Source organism: Corvus kubaryi, unplaced genomic scaffold, assembly GCF_017639235.1.
Source record: "Corvus kubaryi isolate FWS band 111438036 unplaced genomic scaffold, C.kubaryi_AGA036_p1.0 split3-73, whole genome shotgun sequence".
In the NCBI taxonomy this organism is placed as follows: domain Eukaryota; kingdom Metazoa; phylum Chordata; class Aves; order Passeriformes; family Corvidae; genus Corvus; species Corvus kubaryi.
This window is the reverse complement of record NW_024582091.1, coordinates 42,225,992-42,251,951: the sequence shown is the minus strand read 5'-3', so window position 1 is coordinate 42,251,951 and position 25,960 is coordinate 42,225,992. Positions and strand designations below refer to the sequence as shown.

Below are 25,960 nucleotides of genomic sequence, written 5' to 3'. Positions count from 1 at the left end.
CACATATTGAGTAGGCTGGCAAATTATTAATAGCAATTATTGCCATTAAGTTATTTGTAGCAATTTTGAAGTGGTTAATATTTATTTGTATTAATTCAATTTCTGTTTCTTTGAATTCAGAATCGTGGATCTACGGCTTCCAAGTCCTGCTGCATCCTTTTTTAGTGGACTTGGTTAAAAAGTTAGTAAGATCTAGATGCTCCGGCTAGCCGGGTCTCGGATCTTCCCGCCGGCGGCAGCTCCGAGAGCGCTGCGCCGGGGCCTCAACCGGGACGAGGATGGGGACCGGGGCGGGGAGCGGCTCCGGGGCCGGGCGGGGGTGATGGTCGGTACAGCGGGTACCCCGGGGTGGCGGTGAAAGGCCGGCGTGGGGCAGCGCGGCAGGGGCAGCGGGGCAGGGGCGCAGCCGGCGGCGGGGCGGCGGTGGCGGCCGGCGCTGCTGACGGTGCTGCCCGGGGATTATCGCCGGGCGCCCGCCGGCCCCGCTTTTGCTGCGCCCGCTGCCGGCCCGAGAGCAGGGGCCCGCCCGGGGACAAAGGGCGGAGCGAGCCGGGGCCGGGGCCGGGGCCGAGGCTGGGGCCAGGGCGGGCTCCGGCTCCGGCCGCCGCCCACACAGGGCACCTTCCCCAGCCATGTCCCCCAACTACATCCGGAGCTTCTCGGAGGGATGTGTGAGTACGCGGGGGCGCCCCCCTGGCCCCGACCGGAGCGGGGGGTCCGGCCCCAAACCGCGCGGGGACCCCGCCGCGCCCCCGCCCCGCGCACGGGCCAGCGGTGCCGCCCGCCTGCGCTCTCGGCCCGAGCACGGGGCTGGAATTGCCCCTTTGGGGAAGCTTTAATTTGCGGGAATAAGTATGGCTCTAAGCATGTTTAGGTTTGATGGTGGCACGGCGGTCTGTGCTTTGCCATCACCTGACATCATGTGAATGAATCAGTACAACAGCAAAACGAATAGACTTTGGGTCGAAGCGTTCAGCTCCGTCTGGCGCCTTCTGCAGCAGCGGAATACAGATAAAGGCAGTGAAACAAATGAACTGGCAAGTGCTAGACAAATTAACATTTATATAAAGTTAGTAGGAACAATAAAGTGTTCTAAGACATTATTTTGTTAGAGAGCTACTGCTCTCTAGAGCATAGACAAACTCTCTCTTTTTAAAACAAGTAGAATAAAAGAAATACTTTGGATAGTGAAAAAAAGCCAGTAGACCTCCAACAATAACACTGTTCATTTTTATTTTTTTATGTTGAATGAACCCTCTGATTTGCAGCTCAGGCCGCCAACGGTAATTGGTCAATTCCACACTCTTTTTTTTGGCTCAATTCGAATGTTTTTCCTTGGTGTTTTGGGCTTTGCTGTTTATGGAAATGAGGCCTTGCATTTCAGCTGTGACCCAGACAAGAGAGAGGTTAATCTTTTCTGTTACAACCAGTTCAGACCGATAACTCCTCAGGTAATTATCTTTTTCTGTTATTTTTTCATTATAAAAATCCAGTGTTAAGAAAGTAAACTGCAAAAATTAAAACGTGATTGTTCCATATAAGCACTAACTAATTATAGTTAACTAGGCTAATTATAACTAGATTTTTCATTAATATTTTCCTTTTAATATTTTCCTTTATCACTGACTAAATAGGGAGCTGTGCTTCCTTTCCTTCGAAACAATCCTCATGTTTCAGAAACCAACTAAACTTTTCAAGTCAAAACATAACTGCTTTTTACTTTTATTGTCATCTAAGTGCTTATACATTTGATATATATTTAAAACAGACTTGCAAAATGTTCCAATATGCATGTGTTTTAGCTGTCCCAATGCAGTTGTAAATGATCTGACAGCTACATTTCTGCTACATTTTAGGTTTTCTGGGCATTACAGCTGGTGATTGTACTGGTACCTGGAGCCTTTTTTCACCTTTATGCTGCTTGTAAGAGCATCAAACAGGAAGATATTCTCCAAAAGTCATCCTACACCGGTTTTTATATATTCTCTGTTTTCTTAAGGATTGTCCTTGAAGTTGTGGCTTTTTGGCTTCAGATTCAGCTCTTTGGTTTCAAAGTGAACGCAATCTACATGTGTGATGTGGGAGCACTTGAAAAAAAGTTTAACATTACCCGGTGCATGGTGCCAGAGCACTTTGAAAAGACGATTTTTCTTATTGCAATGTACACATTTACTGTGATTACAGTGATCTTGTGTGTTGCTGAAATTTTTGAGATCTCATGTAGAAGGCTAGGTTTCTTAAAAACTCAGTGATGTCAACCACACGTACTCATTTACCGCCCTGTCCACCTACAGTCTTGTAACAATGATTTCAAACCACAAATCACAAATCATCTCCTGGCCTCTATGCAGTGTTGCAGAGGAGAACCACACTTAATATTACTGAGGCAGAATAGTCATTTGACCTGAACTCCTTATCTAAAACACTGTTTTAGAATAATCTTTGTTTCCATGTCAAGGCCAAAGGCACTGAGGTCTCCAAGAGCAATATATTTTCATGACCTGCCACATACAATAGTTCTGCCTCCAGGGGAGTGCCTGTGTGTGTGGAGAAGGTTATTTATAAACACACTTCTATTCACAACTTTTCTGAACACATGCCATTGGAGCTAATAAGGTCATTGCCCTTTCAGGAAAAACTATTGCAAATTTCTTACATGTTCTTATGGCTTGAGAATTGAGCAATAATGGTGGATACTCTCTGGGTACCAGAAAGCATTCGAGCATCTTCCCAAGCAGTGCCACTGAGATGCAACCTGCATCTCAGCCCCCAGGGGCAGAGACTCCTGGTTAGGCTGTGGTGACAACATATCCATGGATACCAGCTTCACTCTGCAGAGGCTCAGCTACTGTCACCTGCTGGCTCAGAATCTCCTTCTAAAAGTGAAAGAGTAGCATGGTATTCTTTGTGCTGACTGCAATGCCTTACCCTCCTGTTTTGGCTTACCACGCAGAAGATTTTTACCAATTTAGTATGATCACATTTTGAAGGAGGAAAAGGGCTTCTTGACAATTTTGCTTAAGTGGCTTAGAAGTGTCAAAATAAAATCTCGGAAAAAAGCCATTCCTAGGCCCAATCATGACTTGATTTCAGTGAGTTTTGCTTGTGTGTGACTGTGGAATTGAGCCCACAGAATTTTCTGCTGTTTGTGTCACATCTAACTTCTTCTTGCTGTGACTAAAGTTGCTAGAATAACAATGAAAAAAGAAGTCTGCATATTAAAATTATTCTATGCAGTAAGTGCATTTGGTTAGGTTAGGTGTCAAAGGTATATAGGTATCAGATGTTTTTGTGTGCAACAGTTTCTTCTTAAGAGCTAATAAACATATTTAGAAGTGATTTCCTTGTGCTGAAGTGAGATAATGGAAATAAAAAAGATTTCAGAATCAGAAAGAAAGGAGAAGGTAGTTTCCTGTATAAAATATCTAGACACAGCAATAATAACAATCAGCCATTTTCCATTCCTTTTTCAAATATAAAAAGCTGGGATCCTGATAACAGAATTTGGGTCATTTCCGAAATGTTTAGAAAAGTCTGGAAAAATTCTTACCAAATGTTTTACCACCAAGTGTTAGTTAATAAGTCCCAAACACAGTTGAATTATCATAGCCTTGCAATTCTCACCCACAAAAGTAATCCTGATCACACAAATGGCATTGAAAGTTTTAGGTGTCTTGGATTTGATTGAATCTGGGCCATGTAAAACAAAGTGAGCTAAAACTAGGTGTGTGATTTTTTTTTAATATGCTGATCAAGAACAAGATGATATATTTCAATATATTAAAGCATTAATATTATTTTTCCCCCATGGAAATAAGTTACATGTCGTAAATAAATGTCCAGTCAAAGCTATCAGATTTATGCAATATTAAATTAATTATTTGATATTTGCAAGCATTGCAAGTGGAATAAAAATCACTGTGCTAACTTCTTGTTTGCATAATATGCCATGTTCTTTGGTTAATACATGTTTAATTTTTCACTGTATATGTCAATATCCATCTGGAATTATTATTGCAAACTGAAACTTGTAATCTCAGGTAAAAAAATATTTTTATTTATAAAAAAATACAGCATATAGAACTACTAAGAAAAATAATTTACTTTCACGTGCCAGGTACAGTTGTTATCAATGGTATACAAATGCCACTTAATCAGTTATTTGTATAATAATAAAATAACTTAATCACAACCTTGTCAGTATTCTCCCTGGTGCTTAATATGTCATTGCTTGCTGTTCTTCTGTAAATTTCCAAACACTTCAGAAGGGTCAGAGGAGTGCCAAAACCCCCAAGCCCTCAGGACTTCCTTAAGTCCCTGTTACCATCAAGACCCTTGAAGAACAAGTACTGGCGTGGGACTGCCTGAGGATCCCTTGAGTGCTTTAGGAGCTGGATTACCCACCACTATGCCCTTTCCTTTTGTGGTCAAATTCTGGAACATATTAAAAATTTTCCTTCTTCCAAATGAGATACACCACCAATATTTTTTTCTGCATTTCCTGTGGAATTAAAATTGTCAAATTCCTCAGTTTTTCATTTTAAAGAAAAAGTGCATTATTGCCTTTTAGTGCAAATGTTTTTCTGTGCCTGATTCTGCTATTAGTTTCTAGAACACGTTGATGGAGATATTATATCCATGTAAAGAAATCATTTCCCTGTGGCTGTCAACACTCCTATTTCCTATATTTGCCATTTGTTTTCCTGGCGCTCTTTGTATTCTCAAGTGTCTCTAAACTTTCTTTTGCTTAGTCTTCCAAACTCCCACCACTTTCATCCTTATTCACATTGTTTTCTATCAGCTTCCTTCCACCCTTCGTCCCTCTGAGATTGATATGCCCTCGTGCATTTCTCAGTGTTGCGTTGATTTTTGCTCAAATGCTTAGCAAGTCTTTGAGATGATCACGAAGGCTTATTTTTTTCCTTGTTGCCATTTAGAAAGGAATTATATAATACACTTGGGGATTCTTTGATTCAATTCTATTTCTTTACACAGCGAACATGAAGTCCTGTCTCCCAGAACACTGAGGAAGCATTTTTGTTGCTTACATCAGGTTCGCACTGTAAGTGCTTTGACTTTTTCATTGCTTTCCACCACACTCCAGCCACCTCATTTTCCCAGATAGCACTCAAAGCAATCCCCAGCTCATGTGTTTGCCGTCAGTTTTGTCTCTAGTCAGACATCATGACCATTTTAGTTCTCACTTAACAAAGAGCTGTAATTGTGACATGATTGCCTTTACATCAAAGGTATAGCTGCTCTGGGCCACCCAGATTCTAGTATAGCACCACAGCATCCCAGTCCTGCAACCACTCCTTGTTCTGTTCCTTTCATGGATTCCTTTCTTCTGTTCAGCCATAATATCCTTTCTGTTCCCTTTTTGGCACTCTCCCATGTCAGCAATGAGACAATGCAGCCACCTCTCCTACCCTGTGCCTCCATCCAACACGCACCTTTTTTTATGCCCTGGAGCATCGACATTCTCCTCCCCTGCAAACAGACACTTTGAGATCAAGAACAGGTTTGGCAAAAGGGCTGTCTAAAAGAAATTTTAAAATAGTATTAACAATGTCATCGGAATGAGATAATAGACACTAAAATAATTTATATTTCAATAACTTGTGAGATCCATTTGAAACTATTTTGTTTCAACAGTTCACATTTCTTTTGCTGTTCTCATCCCCTCTCTGCAAAAGCAGAAATCCCTGGTGGTTCCTCAGAGAAAAAGTTATCTGGGAAGTGGTGGTCCTACAAGATGCATGTTCCAGGGTTGACAGGCTTGCTGACAGCTGGCAAGAAGCAGCCCAGTCCTATTAGCCAGGCCATGGTAGCATTGCAAAATGTGGAATATGTAAAATTTTCTTAAGAAAGGATTTTTTTTTTGATGTTTAGTCTTTCTATACATTCAAGCCTAATCAACGAGAAGGGAGATTTAATCCGTGAAAACAGATAGCAGCTAGCAAGCAAGCTCTAAGTGATGTCCAAGTGTTAGAAAAACAAATCAAATTGGTAGAAGAATTGCCTCATTTACCAGGTTTACATTGTTTGCCAGGTTTAGAGCTTGGCATTCTTCATTGATCTCAGACCCAGGGGGAGGCTAACAAATCTTGGGAAGAAGGTTGCCCACTGATAGTTGACACAAGGAATGCAGAATTTATAGGCCACAGGGCCATTTGGCAGAACTCACAAAGTCAGGAAGAAACTAATAAGGCAACTCAGCAACTGTGCTGCAATCAGCTCTCACTGGGTAAAAGGTAGTTCTGACAGGGGGAGATCCTGACCACCAGCTGATGGACCAGAGACCCAAGAAACAAAATGACTCAAATGAGAAAGACTAAGCATGGTCACTAATTAGCATAAGAAGCAAGAGAATCATCAACTAACAGAAGACAGAATACTCATTGATAAGAAAACTATGTTAACCTGTAACCTTTGTTTGCTAAATGTATTAATGGTAAAGTGTTGATAGTTGGGGTGCTTGATTTATGGAATACCACCAAACACCCAGGCTGGCGCAACTCTGAATAATCAATGTCTCTCTCGAGTGTGTATTTATTGGCATACCAGGTAACTGATCCGATTTTTGTGGACAACAGTTTTTGGGGATGAAGGGCAGAGGCCAGGATGTAAAGGTGCAGTTCAGCCCCCGAGGGCCTCCCGGACCTCTGGTAAGCCTTGGCACAGCCCAAGGATAAGATGTTTCAGTCTGAGAAGGGATTTCACTTTCAGGTGTACCTCCACAGGCCAGGTCTGCACAGCTCTTTGGGCTGACCTGCCAAAGGAAGGGAGGCAGAAGGGATGGGGAAGGCGTCACTGCTCAGCCCTGGGCAGCCGGGACTAGGCTGCCATTCCACCGCTGGGCCAGGGAGAAGCCCCGGCCGCCCCGAGGTCTCCAGCCCTTCCTCCCGGCTGCTGTGGGATGCGTTTCAAGCACTAAGGGGCCACGCAGGTGGCGTTCGAAGCCGTAGCTCCGCATACACGGACGGACGGACGGACGGACGGCCCCGCCCGCCCCCTCCCGGACAGCAGGGGGCGCTCTCCGCGCCCCGCCGCCCGCCCGCCCACGGCTCCCGAGCCGGAAGCGGAAGCGGCGCGCGGCAGCCCCGGGAGCGAGACCCGGGAGCGAGACCCGGGCGCTGCCGCCTCCCGCGCCATGGCGGCCTCGGCGCTGCCCCCGCTGCCGCCGCAGCTCAAGAGCATCCAGCACCATCTGCGGACCGCGCAGGAGCTGGACAAGCGGGAGCCCGTGGTGGCGTACTACTGTGAGTGAGGAGGCGGCCGCAGCGCCGCCCCGCCGGGCCCGGCCGCCGCTCCCTCCCGCGGCCGCCAGCCGCTGCACCGGGCGGAGCGCTCCTCCCCTGCCCGCCCGGGCTGCCCGTGGGATGTGCGGAGACGGGGGGCGGAGGGAAGCCCCACCTCTGGGCGGTGCGGGGTGGTCGCGGTGTGCTCGGCTGCCGCTGCAGCCCCGCTCGCCTTTCATCCGCTCTGTGCTTGCGGAGTTAAAGGCTCTTCGCAGTCGTAGTGCGTATTCGGCAGCCCGGCTGCGTGCGCGCACGCCACCGTGCAAAGTGGCCCTGATGGGATAGTCCTAAGAAGTATGGCAAGAAATAGCATTCAAGAACCTTTTCAGAGTTTTTGTCCTCCTGTCCTGTGTAACCCTGAATAAGTATTTTGAGTCTGAGAATCTTTAGTTCTGATAGTAGTTCTTCCCTTCCCTTTTCTTTCCTTTTCTTCCCTTTCCCCTTTCCTTTCCCTTTTCCGTTCCGTTCCTGCCCCGCCCCGCCCATTCGCACGGGGTCGGGGTTCTCAAAGGGAGTGAGTGGGTTGCTCTTTTTCTACTTCTTTCACCGAAATGAACACAGCAAAACCTTACTGTAAATCTTGCAAATTAATATGTAGATTTTTCAAGCTAATATGGCTTCTAAGCTAATTAAGAAATGCAAGCCTGCTGTTAAGCTTAAATGCCTGTCACAGTTAAGCCACACTTGGAAAGTGCCTAAGACTAGCAGATCACCAGAAATGTATGTTTATGTTGTCGACAGCCCACCCTTAAGGGGAAGGAAGGTGTGTCATCACAGTGTTGTTTTTTTTTATTGAGATGCGAGGTTATTTGAGGGGTTTACTTGGCTTGTCTTCAAGAAGAATGAAATAAAAAATAGATGTAGAACTGGTAGTTTTTCTTTGTAAGGTGATTTTAATTTAGAAGAATGAAATCTTGACATTCAGGTTTCAGATACCTCTGAAAAAGCTGTCATCCGAGTGACAGAAGAATAATTTTACCTTTTCTGTGTTACACAGGAATGGTGTGCTAACGTGGAAAAGTGCAGCCAGGAAGGTGAGGTAGCCACATTTTAGAACACTGGATGTTCTCAGTAGTACTCTCTCTTTATTTACTGGAAAAACAGGACGAGTGGCACTGCGTGTGGCAGGAAACACCAGCTAGGTCAAGTTGCACTGAGTTTTTTGTTGTTTGTTTGTTTTTCTTTATTTCTCTGGGTTTTTCTGTCATTATTCTGTCATTTTTCTGTCATTCTGTCATTAATAACCTGTCTGGCTATACAAGAAAAAGATACGCATTAGTGTAGGTGATAAAATACAAGTCTATTTTAAACCAGAAATGTTTTGGTGTATGATCTCTACTTTTCTTTGTGTTTTGCATTCTGAAGCTTAAGTCTTAGCGTAGAGGGAAAAAAAGCCCGTGTTGGATAATTACCATTTCCTGTAAAGTCGCTTGCCTTGTCTGTCCTAAGCAGTCTGAAACTTTTTATTTTTTCATTTGAGTGCTTCAACACATCTGATTCATTACTGAGTATAGCAGAGACTGTATTCCAGAGATATCTTTTTCATTACAGTATTACGTAAAGTAAAAAGCACTGATACCTCTTTTTCAAGTTAGGTCTTGCTCATTCTTCTCCTTTGTGTATTTAAAAAAAACAAAGGATCTTTGTTTTCACCAGCGTTCCGCTGATGACACTTACTTCCTCCCGTGGTGGATGAGTTTGTCTGGATTGATGAAAATGCATTACTCCTGTTCCATAGTTGTTTTTGTCTTCATTTAGTTCTGGCTTTGAAGCAAAAGTAAGGTTTATGAGCCATTAATTTTTAACATTGTGGGTTTGGAATAATTGCATGGAATCCCAAAGTATTAATTATTAATATTGCTACTATCAAAAAAAAAAAAAAGTACTGCATATACTCCTAGCATGCTGTGAATAATAAAAGCTTTACTAAAAAGATAAATTTTTAGAAGTGTAGATCTGGGGACACAAAAAATTTTCAAGAATACCTTTCAGATAGTGTTTTGAAAACGCTTCTCATTAGACGCATCACTGAAAAAAGTGAGCATCTCTTTGTGGAGCCTTTGAAATGGGTTTCAGAGGAGCTCTATACGTTTTATATAATGTATTGTTTGGAAGGAATGGAGTGAGGAAAGCGCTGTGCATGCTAAGTCGTGTGGTGTTGCCTGTGCTGGCACTTCTCCACCAGCCTCATCTGCAGGCACATGCCTGGCACCCTGCATGTCCTGGGACCAGGAGGCTGGTGAGGCACGGCAGAGTGCACCCTGTGGTGAAAGGCCATGCGATGGGACAGTGCTGCATGTTCCATCACAAGGCTGCTTTCACAGGCACCCTGTGAGGGGGAGCATTGGTTAGCTGGTGGATGTAACTATCAGTCTGAACAGTGATGTATTTATAGCTTTGGAATGTTGCCATACGTGGTTCATACGTGGAAAAAAGCTTTGGTCACAATACTATTAATGTTGCCATGGTACAGTAGTTTGCAGTATGGGCATATGTATGCTAGGTTTTGTTTTATGTTAATTTTAGTTAAATTCCTCTATTATATGTCTAATAATAAGAGCTGTGACACAAATTAATTTGAGCATCAGAAGTAAGTGCACTCTGACAAGATGTGTTTGCAACCTAAAATAATTGCTGTCTATAGCTTAGCAATAAAATTGTCAGAGAAATTACTGCTCTCATTACTTTTTTGTCTCTCATCATAGGTGATATAGGTGTACTCTTAAAGCTGGGAATTTTTATGGCAGTTACATGTTTTATTTGCATACACTATTTTAATTTTTTTTCTCTTGTGTGCATTTTAAGCATTAGGATAGCATAAATCAGTAATGCCACCTAAAGAAAATGCTGTAGTCCTTCTCTGGTCTCTCATTCCCAACCCTAGAGTGGTTTGGAAGCAAATGTTAATCTAATTGCATGATGAAAAACAATAATAAGCTATTTTTCAGCCTGGCCGATTCACTGCTGCTTAAGCAACTGTGTTCCCACAAAGACAAGGAACAAGACACAGTGGCTTGGGACAAAGGCAGGACTCCTGCTTTTTTGGTATTGCTGGCATATGTTGATTTACAGAAACTGTAATTTAATTCCCATTAATCCGTTTTACACAGTTTAAATAGCTGCAGCAGGGATTATTTGTCTTTTTCAACAGCCACATCATTTTCCACATGAGAAATAAAATGTTGAACATTGATGTTCTTGTACACTATAACACAACACTTTTTGTTGTGGTACTTCCACACTGCAAAAATTAAAAAACTGGTTTATTACTGGTAATCCTGTGTAATCCTTACAAAACCTTCATGCTTAACCTCTTTTTTAGGTAATCAGATTCAAAGCAGAATATGATCAGTAGCTTTAGATGTTGTGTGTAAACTATTACCTTTTTATTGAAGTAATTAAAATATATTTTTTTCCTGACAGTATGTACCATAAATTAACATGGTTGTAACATTCGTTCTACCCAGAACACAGACCGTAGAGAAATAAAGAAACCAGGTTTATTTTTTTAAAGCTTTTAAGAGGACATGATCTCACAAAATAATTCTTTTAAAGAGATTAAACACTTAATGGTTAATGTAAGTGTCCAGCACTGCAGTGATCTACCACTTTACTTTAAACGCTTTCTTCGCCATTTGATACTTTTTTTTCACTTTTGTATTATTTGTTAATCATTAAGTATGTAGGTATTTCAGGTTCGGTAAAGGTCAGTTTATTCAGCAGGTATAAGAGAATACTAGAAAAGAATGCTACATTGGTTGCCTAGCAAAAGTCAAGTAAGTAATTGGTAGTCAATAAAATAACTTATTATGTTAAAAACTTACATGAGTCTTACTGTTTGACTACTTTGAGATGTTATTTTGCAGACACAAGGAGGCAGGCTCTGATTAAAAAAAAAATCTCGGGCCTGTAATAACTGAAGAAATCATATATCCAAACTGTGGCAGTTTGACTGATAAGTTTGGGGTCTTTTTAATTGCAAGGTTTGAGAGGTAGCTGTATCTTCCAAAAACTTCAGGTTTACAGTTTAAAGCAAGATTTTCATTAATGGCTGTTGTTTCAGCCTTCCTGTAGCACTGTTAATCTCTTTGCAAAGATGATTGGTAGTCTATACTTACTGAACGTTGATATTCTAATTCAAAAGTATTGAGAGAATGCCATTGAGTTGCCAGAAAAGGACTGATGTTTCATGAACAATGTTTGGATAGCCAATGAATCCAACATGAAAAAAATTATGATTCTAGTAATTTTCAAAAAGCAAAGTGTGGTGATTTTTGCTTTACTAAACATCAGCAAACAACCGTGTAAGATCAGTAGATTGGTTCTGTATGAAAGAGGTGTGAAAAAATGCTTCCAAAGGATCATACTCTTGCATTAACCTTTCTGCGTTTGTGAGATCAAGCAGGAGAGGAGCAAAAGAGACAATTTTTTTTCCACAACTAGTTGACAACCTCTTGAACCAAAAGTCATTCAGCTTTTAACAGAAATATCCCTCTGCTAAATGTGACTGGCTTTTCACATTCAAGTGTAGTCAGACACCTATTAAACAAGCTTCTCTTTGCATACAAATTATATGAGTTTATTATTATTAATATTATTATTACAGAAAAAATAGACGGTAAAGTTCATGGTCTGACTAAGAATTTGGGAAATATAGTTACTGTGCAGTTTTACAGCTCAAATACTGTTGTTTTTTACTGATCCTTCCTTAGAGCAGAGGACTAATAATGGCCAAATATTTTAATTGAGCTTTTAAATAATTCAACTTTTTATTGTATCTTAATGCATTTTGAATGATTAATTTAGAAGATGCAAGTAATTAAGAATTACTAATAAAAATAAAAGTAACTGGTATTTGCTGTATTTGGAGAGATTCAGCACATACTTAATGACTTCGTTTATTCTGGGACACTGTGGAATTGAAGTGTTTAAAAGAATGTGCTTATAACATTCCATATCTAGTATGATCCAATTCCTGATCCTTCCAGTTTAAATACTCATCTTTTGTATTAGTTTTGTGTAGTCCATTTGTAAAAGTACATTTTCCATATTCTCATATTGCTGGTGGCAGAATACTATTTTGTGGGCTACCAATACAACAAATGTTTTAAAGGCTTTTATTAGAGCTTGCATACAGAAGAATAGATTTCATCTCTTCTTTACTCAAGGTAAGTTAAAGTAGTCAGATATTTAAGTAAGTAGCAGTTTCATAGTGTGCTGTTAGACTTGTCTTGCTTGTGCTATAAGCTAAAACTTTTTCTCAATTTATACTTTTCCCTTTGCTTTCTATTTTTTTCTGTTTTCAGTCTTTGTTCGCTCTGATTATTTCAAAGATTTGTAACTGGGGAAGACTGTGCTCTTAAAATTGTTTTGTCTGTGCAGACAGAAAAACTAAAAAGTGTTAGGAATGACAAAGACAATTATATAAACCCCACAATCCTCAAAGCAAACTGTGGGTGGTGGCAAAAATTAAGATGATATTAACTCTTGTGTAGTATTTTTGGGCACTTGCTTTGATTATATAGGAAATATTTTAAAATAATCTATTCTGACAGAGATAGGAATGAGAACATAAAATAGAACAAGTGTACTTCAGAGTTCGAAACCTTTTCTGAATTACATGTATTTGTATGAAACTCATAAATTTCACTTGTATGGTAAATGTAAATGTGTAAATTTAGTGTAAATATTCTAAGGTGCCTTGTTTCCGGCACATAATTCACCTTTTTTTGGTATATATTTATTGAACTTGAACCTCTGGAAGTAGAATTAACAACTGTCTTTTCCTGCCTGAGGTTTGCTGCTGCCTTTGAAGAAGGGATGCATTAACATCAGTATTCTGATTTGCAGAAACACAGAACTGTTGAGGTTGGAAGGCTTTGTACATCCCCTCATGCAATCCCCTGCTCAGAGCATAATCACTAGGGCAGGTTGGTCAGGACTGTGGGCAGGCAGTTTTTGAACATCTGCACGGATGGCGACTCCACAACTGCTGGGAGCAACCTGTTCCAGTGTGTGATTACCCAGACAGTAGAAGATTTTTCTTATGTTTAAATGGGATTTCTTGTATTTCATTTTGAGCCTGTTGCCTCTTGTCCTGTCACTGGACACCACTGAGAAGGGTCTGGCTTCGTCTTCACTCCCCACTGCCCCCCTTCTCACGTAAGGTATTTACATACATTGATAAGACCCTCTGATTCTTTGCTTTTCAACACTTAAACAATCTGAGCTCTCTTCCTCTCCTGGTGTGACAGATGTTCCTAGCTTTTCATCAGCTTTGTGGCCCTTGCCATGTCTCATCCTGGGGATCCAGGACTGCAGGTGTGGCACACTAGTGCCAAGTAGAACAGAAAGACTCCTTGCCTCAACCTGCTGGCGACACTTCTCTTGATGCAGCTGTGGATGCTGTTAGCCATTAAGGTCAGGAGTCCGCTTTTGAAGCTTTCAGTTGATGCTGCTAGCCTAATGCCTTGTCTTTTGCTAGTTTCCTTCAGCATCATGTAATGAAGAGAGAGTGTAAGGCCAAGTTTGTTTGTTAGTATGTTAAATCTATTTTTTAAAGTCTTTGATTTCAGACAGCTTGGACTTAGCCATGTAGAAATATCATGTATTTATGATCTGCATGCAGAAATTATGTGATTGGAATATGACACATTAATGTTCATGAAAGCAAGAATAATTCATTTTTATATGAAAATATGTTTCCAGTAGTTTTGAATTTGAGTAGAATCCAATTTAATGTCCTTGTTTGTTGGAATTGTAAAAGGAAGAGAGGCCCGGGGACTCTGGCGGGGGGAGGAATGCAGTCCAAACCAATATGGTTGATAAGAGCAAAACTCCGTTTATTAGCAATCCAGAGGCACTTATATAGTATACCAGCTTGTTAACTCTTAAGTGGCTTAAAACTTACCAAAATGCATTTCTACTTCTACATAATTGGACTTACATTGGCAAGCTTCTACAGTTATGTTATGATTAAAAGAATTCAGAGTTTACCTCCCCCTCTCCAGGTCTTACCTGAACAGCTGCAAATCTTCAAGACTCCCTCTTTGTTTCTCAGGTTTGTTTCTCACACGAATTTTTCTCATGCAGAGTTTTTCTCACAGGCCTTTTGCTTGCAGGCCTATTGCTACAGTTCTTTTATTGATCCCATAATTCTATCAATAATCCATGCCCCTGATCCTTTAATAATTGCAACACTTGTTCCCCTTGCTTCCCACATTTATATTCTAACTGTTGGCTTCCTGTACCAAGCAGTTAACAAACATTTTTCTGTCAGTGGTTTGACAAAGAGAAGAGGAAGATGTAGAATATGAATGAGTAATAAATTACAGCCTGGAAAAGCTTTCATCCCTTAATCAGAATCAAAATATGGCTAAAATTTATTGCAATGTTATTTTTTACTATTTTATGTCACTTTGTTACTATCAAATGTCAAAAATATTCCACTTGCTAATAATTTATTTTCTATGCTAGAGAATTAAATACACACAGGGAAAAAGAAGTATAATCTTTTGATCCTGTTAGAGCAGGAAAAAGAAAGATGGATAGTAGGACAGAATTAGGAAGATAAAGAATCAACCTATTGTGCATGCTTGCTGGCTGGAACTTTTGTTCTCCAGTATTTTTTACTTGGCACAAAGTTAGTTTAAAATGGGAGCAAGGGGAGTTTCAGTTGTTACACAAACATAAATCTGGAGTGACTTACTGTGTATGAGGAATGAATGTCTGGCACATACTAAAGACAAAATACTTGCTCTGAAATTGTGCTGTGTATTAGCAAAGGAAAAATAACGTGGTATTACGTGACATAAATAAAGGGAGAGAAGTTTCTGTAAAGCTCACTGTATAATTCCAGCCAGCACACCCACACTTAGTATTTACTGAACAGAGATTAAGGGCAGCAAATCAAGATGTATATTTTGTAGTTGTCTTGGCATAACATTTTTGTGAGAATGATTACTTGCCAAGTCTTTATGAATTTGAAGATAAATGTCGTGTCTGCAAACTGTCTTAGTTAATAATTGGCAAAACAGTCGTGTCTTTGTTGTAAAATTACAAATTACTTTAGCTCTACTTATAATGTTATTTAATATTTAAACATTAGTTCTATGTAGCCTCCTTTGCCTCCTTAGTACTTTATGCACATACTATACTACTTCATTGGCCACATAAAAGTCTTTTTTGCTACTTGAATAGAGGGGGGCAAAAAATAGTTGTATCTATTATAAAGCTGAGTGCATAAAAAAAAAGGAGGAATAATTTCATTCACCTATTTGTTTCCAGATATTCCAGATCTTCATCATAAATAGTGAAGAGAGATAAGAATTACAGGTCGTTTAATTCCAAGATTGTCTACGTTCTTAATATACTCCATTTTGGCTTTAAAAACTTGAAAACTTTTGCAGCTATAATGTATGGGTTTAGTTCTCTTTTACATTAACATTTCCAGAAGCTTGGCTGTTCACAGAGGATTTTTTTTTATCAGAAGTTCCAAAGCAAATGGCTCCTGTAAGTCAGGTTCTTTAGTTTTAACAGTATATCGCTGGTCATTAGGGACATGCACTTTAAACATTTTTTTCAATGTATACAGAGAAGTTCTGAAGAGAAAACCAAAATGATTTTGATGTAAAATGGCCTTTCAAGTGTGGTATTCTACAAGGTAAAACAATGCATTTGTAATACAGAACACTAAGAGGATTTCTTTTGTGGTGTCTATACCCTTCAGGAGATTACCTTCCACTTACTAGAAATGGAACCACTTCCATTAAAGCAAAAGTTTTGGGACTTATCAAGCATAGTAATTTGCAATATTACAGAATATTGCTTTTGCAATATTACAGAAACCGGAACAGCTGTATATAATGTAAATAATTTGTTTTCTTTTAGATGCGGGGGAAGGGGGCAACTGAACTGATGTCACTGTTGACTTTCTTAGTGGAGATGTTGGAGGCAGTAAACTTTTGGCCTCTTGCTTACACGATATTTGCTACTGAGATTACCTGTCAGCATAAGCATGGAGGACAGTTCTTTGACCATTAATTGCCAGTTTAAAATTTGACTGATGATATTAACACAGGAGAGGTATGTTTTGCTCTTGCTGCTGAAAATTTAGTAATGAAGTGAATTTGCCCATTTGATACAAGTTAGGCATGAAAAGCACGTTATAGATTTCCTTCACTGGGTGAAAACATATTTTTCAGTTATTACCATGTATCTTTACAATAAGTAATACCTGTGTGATTGAGCACTCACAAAATGAAAGATATGCAAGAGAACCCCTTAACTGGCAAAGGCAGTAGTATCAAAACCAACACAGTCTTACAGATAGCCTTCATGTAGAATACTTGGGACATTTCAAAATTAGAGCAGAGAGGATGACAGAAGACACAGATGTGGAAGAACTTGCATTTGGAAATAAACTAAAATTTTTTCCTTAGGAATATGTTATAGTAATACTCAAAAATTGAAAGAGTAGAACTGGTAGACGCTTTTTCTTGTTGTCAGCAATAAGGCAAAGGATTGCTTACTGCTTTCAGATTCATTCCCATGTTGCTCTTCATACAGATAATTTCAGAAGCAAAATTTCAAAGCATTAAAAGATAATTATATTTATTTCAGTAGTGTCTTCAAAGATACATACCGCATTATTTCCTCCTCTTCCAATTTTGTTTTCCTGTTTTGTTTAAAGATAAATACCACATTATTTCCTCCTCTTCCTATTTTGTCCCTAGAAATCTCTTAGTTCTTTCAGTTTTTCAGCTGTTTCACCTTCTGTTTGCTTGGTAAGTTTAATGATAGAGGTTTTCAGTCTTAAAGCCCTACTTTTGACTAGAGCAGCATTGAGTAAAGCAGTAAGTGTACCTAAACATACTTAACATTCTGTGTGTCACTGATGAGATTCAAACTGTGGAGAGTTTTCTTCTGTATCTTCAGTTCATTGAGTGAAGCTGATGTTCGTGGAGATTTTGACTGGTAGTGTCTGGTTTGTGTTTTCTGACTTAAGGGTTGCCTCATTTTTCATTGCAATCAGATGGTTTTATCAATGGTATCTGAGCCAAGACTACCGTTTGGCACTGAATGCTACTATATAGTGATGCTCTGTCAATAGTCTTTTTTACAGACATCACGCTCATTCTTGATCACCACTTACTTGAGAAAAAAGGAATAGCTTTTGCCTTTATCTCAGTGACTGCCTCAGCAGAGGCCTATCTCTGGACAGGTTAGTCCTTCTTTCAAACATATAAAAGTACGTGAAGAAGCGAGCATGCAAAAATTCTGGACTTCAAAAGCTTTTAAAGATCACAGTAGACTTTCTTGTTAGGGTAAAGTGTGCTTTGACCTTTTGCCAGTTAATAAGATCTTTCAGGAAATCTTAACAATTTCTGTAGGCAGTGCTACAAATTGGGACTTGGTGGCTGCATGTGGTAACTGTCTCCTATGGTCAGTTTTGTGGTACAGAGATGTAATTGCTGTGCCAGGTGGAACACATTTCATCTTATCTCAGGTGACATTAATAGTCTATCTCTAGGATGTCTCTGTTCTTAGTATCTTAGAGCTGCTGCTGCTAGAGCACCTTCTTGCCTTCCTGGCAGTCTGTGCTGTGGATAATAGTCCTTTGATCTTTAACAACCTAAGAACCTTGGGTACCTTGGTCCTAGGAAGGAAGGTTAGGAGGAAATAGTGTTGGTATGGAAGATTGCTTGATGTCATCCACAGTGTAAAGTTACATATGGACAAGAAAAAGATGTTTCTTATCTGTAACTATTGTTCCCTGACACGTAATTTCTGTGTGTTCAAGACTTGTTCTGCATTTGTTCATTGGGGTGCCTGAAGGAGTCCTAAAGTCTTTCTCAGCCTCTGAAATCCTAAGAGGGGAAAGGGCTGGCTTTTCAGGGCTTCATACAAAGTGTACAGATGTCACAGTCCTGTAAACAAACCCCTTTGGATATTAGTGAAGAAAAAATTATCTGGCATTCAGTATTTAAATGGATATATTTGCAATGAGAGTAAAAAAAATCCCCATATAGGTAACACAAGAGTAACAGTTACAAATTAGAAGTACTTTTAATTTTTAAACTGATCAAGACTAAAGATATTTGCAAGATCCATTTATATGGAAACAGAGTTCTTTTTATGTAAATGAGTTATGGACAAGATCTGAAGATGCATACTTCAGCAAGTAAGGTAAATCTGTATCCTATAATGACCAAATACATTTTGAATTTGTCACCCTAATGCATATCAGTCTAAAATGAATTTATTTGCCTCTGAAAATATCTGATCTTTTCATTCATCAAAAAGAGGTAACTGATCTAGATGGCTCATAGGTTTAGCAACCTTGTGTTAATTCTTAAGTTTTATATTGTTAAATTGTATCATGAAATGTGTTCAGGGGAGCTTACAATCAAGTATGTACTTAAAATCAATTTAATCAAAGATTGCGCATTAGCTCCTTGTCATGTGATGATGGTATTTTAATTGATAGATGACTTAATATTAATTTTAGTGCCTTAGATACAATTCTCTGTATCTTTCTGTGTTTGAATTTCTTTGAAATCTAATTTCAACTTTACATGTGGTGTTTTTAATGTTTGACATTAACATGTCAGCATCCTGAAGATAAATAAGGTGGGCTTAAGAGTACCTATCAGTAAGTAGCTCAATAATGATGTTGTCCCTTGATGAGACCTACATAGCAATTCTTCCGTTTGTCATGGTCAAGTGTTGTAGTTGTTCTTAGTCTTTATTAATTCCTTTAGTTTTGTTCAGGACTTTCACATGGTTGTTCTTTACTGGAAACTTGAATACGAAGATGCTAGATCCTTTTATACATTGTAATAGTAAAACTAGAGAGGCGTTGGAGAGCAGAAGTATTTTGTTTTTCAGAAGAATGTCTTTAAATAGTTGGGCAACCCAACGGCTTTAACATTGAAAAGTTAGTGAGCTTTGCAGTCCCGAATAAGGAACATACACTTTGGCTTCAACATTCAGTTGTATATGAAATGGGAAATACTACTTTAAAAATCCAGAAAAATTAGCTAAATTATGGTGCTCACCAGCAGAATCTAAGTAAGTTTTAGAAAGATATCTAATTTATTAGACAAACTGCTAATAGATGGAAAAGGCAGACAAGCTTTTGAGCATATGTTTTCTTCTGCAGCAAGCATCAGGATAAGTACAATGTGATGACAATTGTGTAATATTTGTGTTTACTGAGGTAATTCAAAGGGAAGAGGTTCTCTCTAGTGTATGAAGAGATGCTTGGGAGGAATGAGATACTAAAGCTGTGAAGCAAGTAAGGATTACTTGCAGAACTCTGTGTCCTGCAAGAAGAAGGACATGGGGTATTCCATAATAACTGCTTCATGATAATATTTGGTGGAGTTACGGCTTTTGACTCTTAAACTTTGCATTTGAAGGTGTTTTTTAGGACTCCCTTGAAAGTCAGAAGGGAGAGTTAGAGGAATGGGTTTCTTGTGGGAAATGTGGGAAATCTCCATTTGATTACTGAATGTTTCTGGCCATTTTCCCTTCTTAGTGTGTGTTAATCCTAGAAAATAATACTTACTTGGGTTTGCCCACAGTTTCATGAAGCCTGTTAAGTTCTGCCATGTGCAACTCTAAAACTCACGGATTTTTCATAGTAAAAAGATAACTTTTAATCAGAAGATGTTAATAATTCATTTTCAAGATCTTAATAAAAATGCGTAACTCTTCTTGCAGGGAAAGTTAGATAAAGTCCGTTTTGTCTGATTTGAAGATCAGGTTTGTGTCTTGAGTGTTTTGGTGCTATGTACGCACATACATGGAGATAGGAGATGCTTAATACCATTTGTTCAAGTGTTTTAAGGCTAACTGGCTTCTGCTACGTGAAGTTCCATTTATATCCATACACTCTCTCAAATCAATTTGAAGTTCCTATTTGAGAGATTTGCAAGTGAGGGTGGTGGTAATTTATAAAAGCACTTAATATTGCATAATAGTGATACAAACATCAGTTTGAAATGAGTGGGAATAGACATTGGGGAAAAATAAAGCATAAACCTCTCAAAAATATATTCTAGTATCTCTGCAATGCCAAACCTTACATTTCACTGTCACTGCTCACTTGTACTGGAGTCAGTACATGGTTAAATCATTAGTTTGTCTTTCAGGTGTGTTGGGGGGCATTGCTTTGTTTGCTTATGGGTTTTGCCTTAGATAATGACTTTTGGTGGTTTTTGTGTGTTTTGTATCATTTCAAGGTCGTTTGTATGCAATGCAAACAGGGATGAAGATTGATAGTAAAACCCCAGAATGCCGTAAATTTTTATCCAAACTTATGGATCAGTTGGAAGCTGTAAGTAGAATTTATTGCTTTCCTCAAAAATGATCATGATATTAATTTAATTTTCATTTAAACTTCTGTAAATACTGTCTCTTCTCTGCAGCTATTCTGCATGCAGGCATACTGTATGAACCTCGGTTGTATGTAAGAAATTGCAGAAGGATTGGAAGGAGATAAAGCTGTATGTGCATGCACATAATTGAAATTTTGCCGTAAGATTTCGTGTAGACAGTACAAATTACAATGCTTTATTTGTACATATTCTCATGACAAATCATAATTCATTATGAAGTTAATGCAGGTGTTCTAGAAGACTTTTTAAATTGATTTGCCTTTGATTCCTTGAAGTCTTAAGAGTTACTTTCACTGCTGTAGGGCTTAATAGCCTAGTCCTTGGATGCTTTTGAAATCTTTAACCTAAACTGTTGTATCTAGGGAGCTTTTTAAAATATTCTTTAAAAGACGAAGATACTTCTGGTTGTATCCTGTACTGGAGATTGGAGGTTTTATTTTATGAATTTTTGTAAGCACAGTCTAATCTGTGTGGGTAAGGGTCTATGCCATGCTCTTCTGAATGGCCCTGATACTATTAAAAACCTTTAATAAAACAAGAGTTAAACAAAGAAAGGTGAGGTTGTTGTACAGATGGTCAGCTTATGTTACAGGAACTGTTTATGTTCGTACCCTGTAGTTTTCAGTATTCTCGAGGGAAGAAGTTTGTTGATTTTAAGTTCTAAGTGCTCATTTGGAAGCAGAAAGTAATGTTGAAAAATGAAGCAGCGGTTCTTTTTTTTGGTCAGTATTGGTGATTCCATCCAAAATCTAGCAGTGCCTGAAGAGTTTGTGTGCAAGTAGTACAACAGCCCTCAGTTTTGAAAGATGGATGACTTAGAAGTATTCAAGGCCAGGTTGGATAGGTCCTGAGCAACTTCATCTAGTGAATGGCATCCCTGCCCACAGCAGGAGAGTTGGAACTGGATGACCCTTAAGGTCCTTTCCAATCCAAACCATTCTGTGATTCTTCAGGAAAAAATGAAACATGAACCATTTGTCCTTTTTTTTGGTAACATTTAGTTCTTGCTTTTTTTATCTTTTATTTTTTGCAATGGAAAATTCAGTGTACAGTGACTTCTTGGTGTGTTATTTCATTGGATTTTGACATCATTAATGGGTCTGGGGTTTATGTTCAAAGGGAAAGAGATGGCAGGAGAGGTGAGATTAAAACTCAATAAGATTTTGCTCTTCATTTCCTAATAATTGTTGGAATTTTCTGGATTACTTGTGGTACTGAAGCAGTTAATGTCCAGCATTCAGTTACCCTTTCTGTTTCAAAATTGAAAAGACTAAAAAAGCAGCAAAAATCCATAGTTTCACCTTTTGGTTACTGGTAAGATTGTCTGTGTGACAACTGACGCACAAGTATTGAAGATTCTTCTATCTGAGTGGTGGAAGGACGGAGAGAGCACTCCTAATCAAGTCTAATAGAGCAGTTTTGGGGCTAGGAAGTTCGGATTTATGGAAAAGTTGGACCCCTGCTGTTACTTAGTAGCTGCCGTTTCCAGTCTGTTCATAACCACCAGGGGGCGCAGAGGGGTGCGGTTCAACTCTGTCAAATTAAACCTAAATGCCTTGATTTTTAGGTTGAAATTTTGTATCAGTGTTTAAAACACCAGTACTGCTGTATTGAATCACAGATTGTGTGAAGGATAATTTCAAAAGTAAACATCTTGGTTAACTGTAATACTTTTAGAAATGCAACAGTGTTAGTCATGTGTTTGAAATTATTGAGCATCAGATCAAGTATAGGAATCAGTTATTTTCTGAGTGTGAGGTATACAGATAGGTTGGGGAAATATATGTGTATACCAATAGCTTTCTTCCTGAGTTAACTTCAGTGTTTGAGTGTTTCATTTGAACTTACGAATTCTGGTACTTTTACAAGAGAATTACACTTCGTAAAACACATACTTCTTGAAAACTACATAGAGTAGTTAGATGAAAGCCTTTAAATTTAAAATTCTATTTGGAAAACTTATATTTAACTACTGAAATCAAGTAACTTTTCTGGTAATGTCCTATGTCTTAGAAAGTTGGCAGCAGTCTAAAAAACATGGAAATGCTGCCTGCATGATTAAATTTTCTTCGCACGCACAGTGAAAAATAACTACCATTCAGAGATTGTTTTTAAATCTTTTGGCAAAATAAAGGCTGCAGGTTAGTATCATGCAGTGTTCCTGTTTTTGTTCTCTAAGGATAACCTGAGATTTCCTTATGTGCAAACAGTAAGCCTATTCAGAAGCTGTAAATCCACCTGTTGTAACTGTTGGAGGGCTGTTTGCTTTACTGATTTTTATTAGGAAACCTGAGGATTCTTGTACTCTAACATCTTTGAAAAGAGGTCTTTGAATTGAAATACACTGCTTACACTGGAAATTCCAGTAAATCCATAGGTCACTAGATCGGTCAAGGTAGGGCTCAGATACTTTGAAACATGTAATGGACTGCAGTGAAATAACCTTACAAGGGGGAAGATACATGATCACTCTGATCTACAGCACCTTTGTAAAGCATGCATTACTTTACCAGTTGAACTGTGTTGAATCCTGACACAGGCTTCAGAATACTAAGGGTATTTCAGATATTAAGGGAAAAAATATCTGTTGCTATTCCTTCACAGTATTATAGTTGTGTTTATTTTTAACTTTGGGGGGAGGGGGGTGGTTTTTATAAGCATTTTGTGACTGAAGCTTCAGAGCTACTCATTCGTAATATTTCTCTCTTTAAAAGAATGTGCTTTCTCTTTCACATGCTGCTTTTAGCCTTTGTTATGTTGGAAGCTGTAAAACAAAGCATAAGTCGTTTCTTTTTAAATTGTACTTGACTTTGTTTAAATCAGCAAGTTCTTTTGTGTTTGGAGAATTGCTATGCTCTAATAAAGTGATTAATGTATTTTTCCAACATTTTTCAGATGAAAAAGCAATTTGGTGATAATGAAGCAATTACTCAGGAAATTGTTGGTTCTGCTCATGTGGAGAATTATGCCTTGAAAATGTTTTTGTATGCAGACAATGAAGACAGAGCTGGGCAATTTCATAAGTAGGTGAAAATCTTTGGGTTTCTTATCTGAGTTAAGATACTGGTCAGGGAGTGTGCATATCCAAATGCTCTTTAATTTGACTGGAAACAAGAATTGGGCTTTAATATATTGTTTTTCTCTTCTGGAAAACTCCATTTGTTACAACTTTTAGGTCTCTAACTTCACACATTAACTGGTATCCTTCCCCTTATATTCCTTACAGGTTTGGTCGCCTACTGGCAAGCCTTCTAAAATCGCAGGCTAATGTTGTGCTTTATTTACATGAAGTGTGTTATAGTTTCTGTTGATTAGTGATAGTAAAATAGCTGTGATGATCCGTTATGTAGTTTGGTTTACAGCAATTACTACAGCACATTCCTGTGTTTTTCTAACCTGATACAGGATTTCGGATGTTCTACATAGAATATTCTGAACTAGAAACTAAGTGCAGAACACGTAACCAGTTTTAAAAAATACTAAACATTTTCTGCACAGTAGTTAGGAGACAATCAATATATTGCTAGATTTAAACATTGTGAAGCAGCTTCTGTAACATCAGATTAAAAGGAAAAAAAATAGCAATGTTTGGCTTGAAATAAGCTGGTATGATCTAAGATGACAACTCCTAAAATGTGGTTCTGAGAGACTGACATTACCAACTTAGCAAAATGTTTTCTTTTTTGCAGAAACATGATAAAATCCTTTTATACTGCAAGTCTCCTGATAGATGTTCTAACGGTATTTGGGGAGCTCTCTGAAGAGGTAAGTGTCAGGTATATGAGTGTATTATCTGACTGCTTTTCCAAGCACAGACGTTGCTTTTATAATCCGTGAATATAAATTTCAAAGAGCATAGGTTCTAATAGTGTAGCCAAATACTTGTTAGTAAGCCATAAAGAATCATGCTAATTATTTTAAGTCATATGTGAAATACTAGACATCTGTTAGAAGATGTTTCATGACAAGTATCAGTTAGAAATTCAAAGTTCGATTATTACTGTGGGACGCATAGCATTACATTGAGTAAGTGGGAATACTTATAGGGGAAAAACAATGCAAGGTTCCTGACTTTTCCCATCTTCACATTTTTCCATGTCCTGCTTGACATTCACAGACTTGACATCCTGTATGTAATTCCCCAGTCTGATAAGTATGCCTAATGTCCAGTCATACTTGCTCAGTTGTTGTGGCTACTTTCATTTGTAAACATTGGAAAGAAGGTAAAAGAATGGTCTTGATAGTGGTGCACTTCTTGAGTACTATAGGATGTAAGTGTAGATACTAAAGATAGGTCTTAGCCAAGCGAAATGCTTGCTGAAGAGTTCTTACAAGATTCTCCCATTTTCTGTAGCCTGAGACTATACCAATCTAAAATTTTCAACTTATCAAGAGGCACAAGTAAGTTTGCTTTTTGATGTGTTCTCTTAAAACTGCCTGCTCTGCACCCTGACATCCTTTACTGGATCCAGTTATAACACTTCTAGAAGCCAGAAAGTGAATGCGCATTTGTACATTGAATTGGACTGAAAAAACCCAATCTTAGTGTGTAGGAGTCCAGTGCACAGAACAGTGCACTGATCCATTGACTCCTCAGAGTACCTGAAGCAATCCTGCTTTGAAGATGGAAGAAATTTTTACAAATGTCAGTGCACAATGCTAGCAGTGGTATGTTTTCTACTGTGTGTTGGCGTTTTTTACTGTTGATGCTGGAAGGACAAAAATGCTTTGTAATTGGAAAGAAGCAGAATTCTCACTGTGTTTAATTGCTGAAGACGATAAAAGAGAGCATACAAGAAACACAGAAAAGATTTGCTCTTCTGTATAGCATCATTACATTTCAACAGTTTCCTTATCCATTCTCAAGGGATGATGGGACAACTATGACTTGACTGTCTTAGACTTTTGCAGAAGCTTTTGTTTGCCTGAAAAACACTCAGCCTAATACCTGGTTATATAGTATGACATCTGTATTCAGACCACCTGCCTATTTTTTCAATAGATAATTGAAATTGCCTTCATATGTATCGACTATCAACTATTTAAATCAACAGGAAAAGGCATAGAAAGCAGATATTTGAAACCTAGAATCAGATGTTTTTAAATGGCAAGTGATTGATTTTTGGGCAGTAGGAATGGATTGTGTCACAGATGAGGAGTGCATGTTCTATATCTCCATATTAGAGCTAGGCAAAAGGATTTTCTGGAAGATGTGTTTTACAAGACAGCTTAGATCAGATCAGTAGGAAGCTCTGC

At 38.8% G+C, this 25,960-nt stretch overlaps 2 protein-coding genes across 3 annotated transcripts in view; both read left to right on the top strand.

The window, feature by feature from the left end:
* The first annotated feature begins 534 nt into the window (after nucleotides 1–534).
* GJE1 (gap junction protein epsilon 1) lies at nucleotides 535–4,192 on the top strand. Its single transcript, XM_042017125.1, has 3 exons — nucleotides 535–671; nucleotides 1,269–1,451; nucleotides 1,857–4,192. The coding sequence occupies exons 1-3, from the start codon at nucleotides 633–635 to the stop codon at nucleotides 2,250–2,252; spliced, it is 618 nt and encodes a 205-aa protein (XP_041873059.1). The 5' UTR covers nucleotides 535–632; the 3' UTR covers nucleotides 2,253–4,192.
* A 2,886-nt stretch (nucleotides 4,193–7,078) lies between these two features.
* VTA1 (vesicle trafficking 1) overlaps nucleotides 7,079–25,960 on the top strand; it is a 37,897-nt gene continuing 19,015 nt past the window's right edge. For both annotated transcript variants that reach the window (XM_042016597.1, XM_042016596.1), the window contains exons 1-4: nucleotides 7,079–7,262; nucleotides 20,549–20,643; nucleotides 23,600–23,727; nucleotides 24,394–24,469. In XM_042016597.1, coding sequence (XP_041872531.1) covers nucleotides 7,154–7,262; nucleotides 20,549–20,643; nucleotides 23,600–23,727; nucleotides 24,394–24,469 — 408 coding nt within the window. In that variant the 5' untranslated portion in view covers nucleotides 7,079–7,153. The remainder of the gene's footprint in view (nucleotides 7,263–20,548; nucleotides 20,644–23,599; nucleotides 23,728–24,393; nucleotides 24,470–25,960) is intronic.

Bases quoted from the DNA above. Each gene is read 5' to 3' on its own strand.
- GJE1 (XM_042017125.1), top strand. From the start codon at position 633: ATGTCCCCCAACTACATCCGGAGCTTCTCGGAGGGATGT. The intron at 672-1,268 runs GTGAGTACGCGG...TCTGATTTGCAG, and splicing joins GGAGCTTCTCGGAGGGATGT to CTCAGGCCGCCAACGGTAAT. The intron at 1,452-1,856 runs GTAATTATCTTT...GCTACATTTTAG, and splicing joins TCAGACCGATAACTCCTCAG to GTTTTCTGGGCATTACAGCT.